Below are 8,887 nucleotides of genomic sequence, written 5' to 3' on the forward strand. Positions count from 1 at the left end.
GAGCGTTGTAGCCAATTTCAGCAGAAGCCCCTCCAGCTTGCTTGCCACAGCACTCCTACACAACTGACACGTTTATATCCTAAATATACTGAAGACAACTCAAGGCACAGAGATAAAAATCCCTCAGGACTATTTTCTTAGTCTGGCGGATCTTTCGGGATGTTTTAAAAGGGGTCCATGACCCCAAAAGGGAAAGGATTAAAAATCTTGGCTCATCGCTGTCCCCTTTTCTTCTGGTTTTGGTTCTGAAGCAGAGAAGCTTAGAAAGATGGGCCCCTGAGAGCCTGTAATTGCTCCACCTGCTTTGCCCTGGGTGTTGAGAGTGGGTTCTTTGACTTTTAGTTTCCCTGCTGGGGAACCTCAGGGTCTGACCTTCAGCCAGTTGTTCCTCCCTCATCGGGGCCCCAGAAAAGAGATGGAGGGGAGGAGGCTGTTACCCTTTACACCCAGGAGGTACCCAGGCCTTCCTGGCTCCAGTCTTGAAGATTTAAGAGAAATTATGGTAGAAAAGAGACAGCGCTAGGACTGTGGGGTCAGATAGATCTGACTTCAAATCCCGATCACGGGCATTTCCCCTTGCTGGCTTCAGTGTATGCATCTGTAAAATGGGTATAATAATCGTTGTATTTTTTAGGACTCTCTGAGTTGTCCTAGTTGTCACACATGTGACCTAGATGATGCAAAAATAGATGGGGCATTTATTTTAGAGATCCAAGAATTTATCAGGCGCGAAGATGAAAGTGACCACAGCAGGCGCTCAGCAACAAGGCGGCTACAGTAGGAAACTCTCAAAAATGGGCTGGCCCGAGACAGAGACAGAAACCAGCCTGGTTCCCATCCTGGCTTCTGTGACCCTCACTGGTTCTCTGTGGCATCAGTGCCCACCTGACCCAAGGACCCAATGCTCTCTCTCACAGAGCCTGGGGCGCAGCATCAACAAGGCAGGGGACTTTCTCGCAGACCACTACCTAGACGTGAGAAGACCGTATACCGTGGCCATCACTGGCTATGCCCTGGCTCAGCTGGACAAGCTGGAAGGTGCCCTCCTCAACAAATTCCTGAACACAGCCACAGGTGAGGAGCACTCCCAAAGGGGTAAACAGTGATGCATGTTTGGGGTTCGAGGGTCCCTCTAGAGCTGGGATGTGTGGCCCTCAGTGGCACTGGGCAGCTCCAACTTGAGCTGGGGTGGACGGCTCTACCGTGTGAAAAGTCTTCATTGTAAGCCACGTAAGAAGGTTTGGTGCATAGTTCATTTGACAGGGTTGCACGTTGTGCATTAAGTACTTGCTTTGACAGTGAAGCATCATAGTGCTGGCATGGGAAAAGCCCAGGATGCCTTGAGAGACAGGAGGAAGAAGGGCCTCATTCAGTTTTGGGGTGCCACTGAAGCTGGATTATGCAGGGTGGGTAAGAATTAACCAGGAGTAGATGGAGAAAAGGTGCTCCGAGTAGAGGGAACAGAATATGCAAAGGCTCAGAGGTAAGAATGAGCATGGCAAGCTTAGGGGATTTCCTGCAGATCAGTGGGGCTGCAATTCAGAATTCAAATGGAGGAGGGAAAGTTGATGAGGGAAGAGAATGAAGCAGAAGCCAGCAGATCGAGGGCCTTGAATGTGGGCCAGGACACCTGAACACCAAGAGGTCTAGTGTGAGTCATTTTTCTGAGCTTTCTCTGAGCTATTTCCAGGCTGGACAAAGCAGTAAGCCTTGGGGGCGGGGGTTCTCCTTGCAGAAAGGACCCGCTGGGAGGAGCCTGGCCAGAAGCTCTACAATGTGGAAGCCACATCCTATGCCCTCTTGGCTCTGCTTGTGCTCAAAGACTTTGACACTGTGCCCCCTGTGGTGCGCTGGCTCAACGAGCAGAGATACTACGGCGGTGGTTACGGCTCCACCCAGGCAAGTGCCCCCCCCCACCCCCACCCCAGGCACCTGCGTCCCAACTGCCTCTGGCTTCCCGTTCGCCTTCTGGAGAAGACACTGTGACCAAGAGAGGCAGTTCTCTCCCATGAGCCAGGATGATTGGGAAAAACTGAGGAATCTTTTTTTTTTAAGTTGCAAACCCATCTATGGATTCTAGACTACATTCTGGATGCTCCAAACTGTGCTCTGAGCCACCCTTTCCGTCCTGGTGTCTAGATCATGTTCTCAAGGCTCAGGTTTAGATGTGAGCCTCTCTCTCCCCCCGGGGGCGGTGGTTCTGGACCATGTTCTCAGTTCCATGAGGCTCCCACTGTTGCCATGCCTTACTATGAGTTCTAGACCAGGTTCTCAGTTATTCTAGGGCATCACCCGAGCCTCTGTCTCTCTCTGATGGGCTCTAGACCATGGGTTCTCTAACCGCAAACTCCAGCAACCACAGGCTCCAGTTTAATCTCCTTTCTTCCTGGTGAGCTCTCAACCACATCCTCAGTGTCACTTTTGGGTTCTTAATCAGATGCTCAGTGTTCCCAGACTCCAACTTTATTCTTTTTCCATGAGTGGGTTCTAGACACATTCTCAGTGCCACCAAACTCTTGTGTTAGACTCGCTCCTCTGGATGGAGCTGCACCACATTCTCAGTGTGGCTAGACTTTCTGTCTTACGCCTGCACTTTCTGGTGGATTCTAAGCATGTTCTCAGTGTCTGCAAGCTCTGCTCTGACCCTCTCTCCTTCAGAGAGCTCTACATAATGTCCTCAGTATCCAACAACCCCAGTGTTATTCTCACCCTCTGGCGGGCTCCAGGTCACAGCCTCGGCGCCCCGGTTCTGATCTGAGTCTCTTCATCCCTCAGTGGGTTCTAACTGCTCTCTCTGTCACCCAGATTCACCCCCTTTCTCTGTCCTGGGTAATAGGCCACTTTCATGGTGTTCCAAGCCTTGGCCCAGTACCAGAAGGATGTCCCTGATCACAAAGAACTGAATCTGGACGTGTCCATCCACCTGCCCAGCCGCAGCTCTCTGGTCAAGCATCGCATCGTCTGGGAATCTGCTAGCCTCCTGCGGTCAGAAGAGGTATAGCCACCTGGCCAAACCCTCACGCCTTTCATCCTCCATGCCAGCCAGGGTTTGGCGGAAGACAGGAGGGAGGGTGCATGACCACTGCAGCCAGCGGAAGGCTGCATTCCCAGCACCCTCTCTTCTCTCTCCCTGCTCCCTGCAGACCAAGCAAAATGAGGATTTCACATTAACAGCCAAAGGGAAAGGACAAGGCACCTTGTCGGTAAGGAACGGGGACCCACACCTACTTGACCCACCATCCTCTCTAGGCTCGCCCTCTGCTTCCCAGGTCAAGTGGGTTGAAACCTTGTCTCCCCTCCCATCTTGCCAGGTGGTGACTGTGTACCACGCCAAAGTCAAAGGCAAAGTCAGCTGCAAAAAATTTGACCTCACTGTTTCCTTAACACCAGCCCCTGAACCAGGTAAAAGGAATTCAGACCCTATCTGTCACTGTCTCCCCTCCCACTCCCGGATCAGAGCCCAGGGACCCTCCTCCTATCCTCCTTGTCTTCTGTGTTTGTAGTTAAGAAGCCTCAGGATGCCCAGAGCTCCATGGTCCTTAGCATCTGTGCCAGGTAAGAGACGGGGTTATTCCCTGGGGTTCATCTTGGCCATCCCTCTGTCTCTAGCAAGACTTCTTACAAATAATAACTGTCGTACTTAGTGCTTCCTGAGAGTGTCTTGCCGGCTGGGCCTGTGCTAAGCAGCCACAAGGAGGCGGACAGCTCAGGCAGTCCTCGCTTCGCATAGCAGTGTGAGACTAGCAGTGACCGTGACCGCGTGAGCCAAGTCTGCAAACTGATCTTAATCATGCGTGAAATCCCTATTGTTCCATGACCTTCAAAATCTTTAATCACAACATCACAAACTATCATCCTGCCAGTTATAAAAGTACAGAGAAATGAAAGTATAATAAGATGGGTATCTGTTAAGTACACCATAATTCAAAACATTAGAATATTGAGAAAACAATTGGTTTTCTTTTTCCCCTTCGGAAAACCTTTATCCAAAGCACTGTCGTTGGGACAGCGTCTCCTTTATTCTCTTTGTGTAATTTATGATGTAAAGCAAACATCTTTCCATGCCCTAGTGAGTTGTCATGTTCCCCTCTAAGTTTGGGCTAACTTCCAACATTTCATCCTTCGAGCTTTCAGCGACATGAGATAGCCAAGTGTCCCTTTAGTGTGACGCTCTTTGCCAGTGTCACTTCCTCTGGGACACCTACATTCTTTTGGTCACAGCCGCTTTCCTCATTTACGTCGCTGAGTTTGCCTCACTAAGTTCCTCTGGCCATGTCACTAGTCTTGCAAATGGCGGCAGGGTCAGCATTCCCGTGCTCTGCTGTTTTTTCTCTAATGCCATTTGTATCCTATTCAAATTTTGCCTCCAGTGTTATCACTCTTCATTTCATGGCTTTGCTTTCATTTTTGTTGGCCAATTCCCTCTGTCAATTACCCATTTTTGTAAAATTTCACGTGGGTTTTTCACTGCGAAGTAAAGGAGCAGCACAAGGACACACTTCGCTGTCTGCGTGTGAGCTGAACAGCCGGGGCTCAGGCAGCCGGCACTGACAGGCTTTGAAAGGAGTGATGTGATTGGTCATTGGCTGTGATGCAAATCTGTTGTCTCCATAGTGATTGGTGGAGTGAAGAGCTGGTGACCAGACTGGTACCTTAGGCAGTTACGATTAATATACCGTGGCACTGAAGTCTGAACCATGGTGCTGTGGGACTGGCACCATTGTACTAGGCTGTGGTAACAGAATCACACAAAGTGAGACCTGCCTGTATTCTTATCTTCATTTTCTGGGAGAACTGAGGCATGGAGAGGTCAAGAAACTCATCAGATGTTACAGAGGGCTGGGATTTGAAGCCAGGCAGTTGTGCTCCAGAACCTGAGCCATTAGTCCTCTTGACCACGATGCTTCCCTTTCTTTATTGCCCTTGGGGGAATGTTTCCTAAAATCTAGCATCCCTCTCTGATGCTACGTGGGAACTAGAAGCCTCAGTCCCTGATATGACACCATCGTCCAGGCACTGACCCCACTCTGAGGCCCAGCATCTTTTCCCCTGCCCTGTCCAGGTACCTGGGAGACCAGGACGCCACCATGTCAATTCTGGACATAGCCATGATGACTGGCTTCTCTCCTGATACTGATGACCTCAACCTGGTACGAAGGTCTTGGGCTTGGGGGCTAGGATCCGTGAGAAGGAGCCCAGGGTCTGGAAGAGGCTGGAGCGGGGGTAAAGGGACCCAGGAAGGGTTTTCACAAGTCCCATCCTTCCCCAGCTGAGCTCTGGCGTCGACAGATACATCTCTAAGTATGAGATGGACAAAGCCTTCTCCAATAAGAACACCCTCATCATCTACCTGGACAAGGTAAGGCTTTCATTGGGATCTTGGCCCCTACCTGGCTCTGGCCTTTCCTTCTCCACTGGCCTTTGTCTCTGGGTCAGGCCAGCCCCAGGCTAGGGGAGACAGGGTCTGTGCTGCTGGGTGTTGGAAGAAGGGATGTGTAAACCAAGATGGTCAACCCAGGTCAACAGGGTGGTCAACCCAGGTCAACAGGGTGGTCAACCCAGGTCAACAAGGTGGTCAACCCAGGTCAATAGGGCAGTCAACCCAGGTCAACAAGGTGGTCAACCCAGGTCAACAGGATGGTAAACCCAGGTCAATAGGGTGGTCAACCCAGGTCAACAGGGTGGTCAACCCAGGTCAACAAGGTGGTCAACCCACCTTCTATGCCTTCTGACCACTGATGTTCCAACCTCATTTTTCACTTGCTCCCTCCAACTACTTCTCATCAGGGTCTTAAACAACCATTGGGGAAAAAAAAACACTTTGTTTAAAGAAAAGAAGAAAAAAGTGCTCAGTGAAGAGAAAGGACTTCTTTTGCTCCCCACCCCCTAGCATTTCTCTCTTCTCTTATTTTCTCTCCATCCGGCTCTCATTATCTCTCATGTGATTTGGGCTTCCTCCTCTTTCCTGCTTATTCCTTCCCATTCTGCTATCCTCATATCTTCCCTGCTAACTCCCGGTGCCCCCTGGGACCCTCACTCCACATTAGTCAGCATAAGGAACACCAGCTACTGTGATAAAACCCCTAAGATTATGGGGGTCTCAACACCAGAGACTTGTATTTTTCACCCTGCTAAAGTCCAGATGGCATGAGAGATAAGGAGGGACCCTTCTCAGTGTGGTTGCTCAGGGATTCAAGGACCTTCCATCTTGTGGTTCTACAGTCCTGGGATTTTGGAGTCCTCTGCTGGATCCATTCTCTCTAGAAGAGATGATTGTGCATGGGAAGGGTTTTTTTTTTTTAATGTCTTTTTACATTTTAATTTTTGTACTTTTATATTTTTATGTAATTTCAACCTTACAAATTTCAGAGCAGCATAAAGAAGTTCCATATACCATATACCCAAATTGACTAATTGTTAGTATTTTCCTCCAAATGTATGCATCTGTCACATATGTATGTGTGTGTGTCTATATATATATAGACACACACACACACATATCTGTTTTCTTCTTTCTTTCGTTCTTCTTTCCTTCCTTTCTCTTTATTTTTTCCAGGTTTATTGAGATTTAATTGACATACGACATTGTGCATGTTCAAGCTGTACAATGTAATGATTTGGTATGTGTATATGTTGAGAAGTAATTACCACACTAAGGCAGTTAACATATCCATCACCTCACATAGTTATAACTTGTGTGTGTGTGTGTGTGTGGTGAGAACTTCTAAGATTTACCCTTTCAGCAGCTTTCAAATATCCAGTGCAATCCTGTTAACAGTGGGATGTTTTTAAGGCCATCGATAGCAATCATTGGCCAAAACTCAATCACTCGGCCACGTGGAAGTCAAAGAGGCGGAGAAGAATGATCTAGCTGTGAGCCTTGAAGAAAAAAAACATGGATTTGTTGAATTACTCGTTCATCTTTTGGCGAAGATTCCTGCCCCCACCCATCTTCTCTATCTTCCCCACCAGTATTCATCCTGATCCCTCAATTTCCCCACCACTGCTCCACCCCCAGAACCCCGTGCTGGACTTCCTCCATGTCACCCCCTGACCAACCTCCTCCTTCTTCCCAGATCTCACACACCCAGGAGGACTGTCTATCCTTCAAAGTTCACCAGTACTTCAACGTGGGGCTTATACAGCCTGGGTCGGTCAAGGTGTACTCCTACTACAACCTGGGTGAGCCGCCATCCTACAGCCTGGGGTCTCAGGGTCCCAGGGGCCTGGGAGTTAGGAGTCTGGGGGTCCCAAGGTCCCAGAGGTCTGTGAGTGAGGGGTCTGGGGCCCCAGGGGTCTGTGAGTGAGGGGTCTGGGGGCCCCAGGGTTGGAGACCTGACATCGGCACGATGGGTGCATGGGACTGGAGCTGGGACTCTGAGGCCCCAGGTGTGCTCTCTGGGGTGGAAGCCCCAGCCCTCTGATCCCGCCCCATCCCCTCTGCCCGCAGATGAGACCTGCACCCGGTTCTACCACCCGGAGAAGGAGGATGGGATGCTGAGCAAACTCTGCCACAAAGAAATGTGCCGCTGCGCAGAGGGTGGGTGCATAGGAGTCAGGAGGGTGGCCACGCCCACTGGACCGCCTACTCTTATGGCGGGATGTGCCCGGGGCTGGCCACACCCATGGGCGGTGGGCCCCGACCAAGGAGTGCAGGACTTAGACCATGTCGCCCCACCCCGCAGAGAACTGCTTCATGCACCACGTGGAGGAGGAGATCACCCTGGAGGAGCGGCTGGACAAGGCCTGCGAGCCGGGGGTGGACTACGGTGCGTGGGGCGGGGCGCGGGCTGTGGCGGTGTGCGTGAGGCCGCGTGACGGCAGGTGTCAGGCATCTGACTGTCGTCGCGGGCGGCTGTAACCGTGTGCTTGGCTGTGAGCGTGACTCTGGGTGAGGTGGGGGATCTGCGACCGTCTGTGACGGTGTCCGCTCCTGGGGGCCGTGGCAGAGGCTGCAGCGTGCCGGACTGTGACCCCTGCAAGGACCTGCTTGGAGGAGCCGTATGCCCAGGGGCGCCTGCAGGTGGGGGTGCCCCACAGACCACCCTCACTGTCCTCCTTCCCCTCGACAGTGTACAAGACCACGCTTCTCCAGAAGGAGCTGTCCGATGACTTTGACGAGTACACCATGGTCATTGATCAGATCATCAAATCAGGTCAGCCCTGTGCCCTGTCTCCTGTCTCTCTGCCTCCCCCTCCCCCCTGCCCCTCCCTCCCCCCAGCTCGGCTTCCCTCTCCCTCCCCTCCAGGCTCGGATGAGGTGAAGGAGAAACAGAGGCGCAAGTTCATCAGCCACATCAAGTGCAGAGAAGCCCTCAGACTGCAGGAGGGGAAGCAGTACCTCGTGTGGGGCGTCTCCTCCGACCTGTGGGGAGAGAAACCCAAGTGAGTGCTCGCCCTGTACCTCCACGTGGCCGCCGCCTCCCTCCCTCCCCTCCGCCTCCTGACCTGTTTCCCTTCCCCCAGCATCAGCTACATCATTGGGAAGGACACCTGGGTGGAGCTGTGGCCTGAGGATGACGAATGCCAGGATGAGGAGAACCAGAAACTGTGCCAGGACCTGGCCAACTTCACTGAGAACATGGTCGTCTTCGGCTGCCCCAACTGACTCCACCGCCATTGTCCACCCAATAAAGCTCAGTTATATTTCACATCTCCCAAAGCCTGGATGTCTTTGAGAGGGGAAAGGGGCAGCTGCGACCCCCAGCGGCTGCATGTGCAGCCCTGCTGCATCCTACTGAGACCTTGCCTGCGTCCCACCCCATCCCTCCTGCGGGCCACCTGCGAGCTCCCGGGCTTCCTCGCCTAAAGCACGGGGCCTGCCGTTGGCACCTTGCTGGACGCGCGCCTGCACCTTCCTCCGCATCTCACCGCACCTCAGCTCCAT

General features: G+C 52.0%; 1 protein-coding gene across 1 annotated transcript in view; it reads left to right on the forward strand.

The window, feature by feature from the left end:
- Positions 1–8,657, forward strand: part of C3 (complement C3) — a 30,247-nt gene extending 21,590 nt beyond the window's left edge. Inside the window, exons 28-41 of the mRNA XM_032465749.1 lie at positions 918–1,074; positions 1,736–1,899; positions 2,837–2,995; positions 3,144–3,203; positions 3,312–3,402; positions 3,504–3,555; positions 5,063–5,150; positions 5,270–5,359; positions 7,077–7,182; positions 7,451–7,540; positions 7,686–7,769; positions 8,073–8,156; positions 8,250–8,385; positions 8,467–8,657. Coding sequence (XP_032321640.1) covers positions 918–1,074; positions 1,736–1,899; positions 2,837–2,995; positions 3,144–3,203; positions 3,312–3,402; positions 3,504–3,555; positions 5,063–5,150; positions 5,270–5,359; positions 7,077–7,182; positions 7,451–7,540; positions 7,686–7,769; positions 8,073–8,156; positions 8,250–8,385; positions 8,467–8,608 — 1,503 coding nt within the window. The 3' untranslated portion in view covers positions 8,609–8,657. The remainder of the gene's footprint in view (positions 1–917; positions 1,075–1,735; positions 1,900–2,836; positions 2,996–3,143; positions 3,204–3,311; positions 3,403–3,503; positions 3,556–5,062; positions 5,151–5,269; positions 5,360–7,076; positions 7,183–7,450; positions 7,541–7,685; positions 7,770–8,072; positions 8,157–8,249; positions 8,386–8,466) is intronic.
- Positions 8,658–8,887: the final 230 nt, after the last annotated feature.

This window comes from Camelus ferus, chromosome 22 (genome assembly GCF_009834535.1).
Source record: "Camelus ferus isolate YT-003-E chromosome 22, BCGSAC_Cfer_1.0, whole genome shotgun sequence".
Classification (NCBI taxonomy): Eukaryota; Metazoa; Chordata; class Mammalia; order Artiodactyla; family Camelidae; genus Camelus; species Camelus ferus.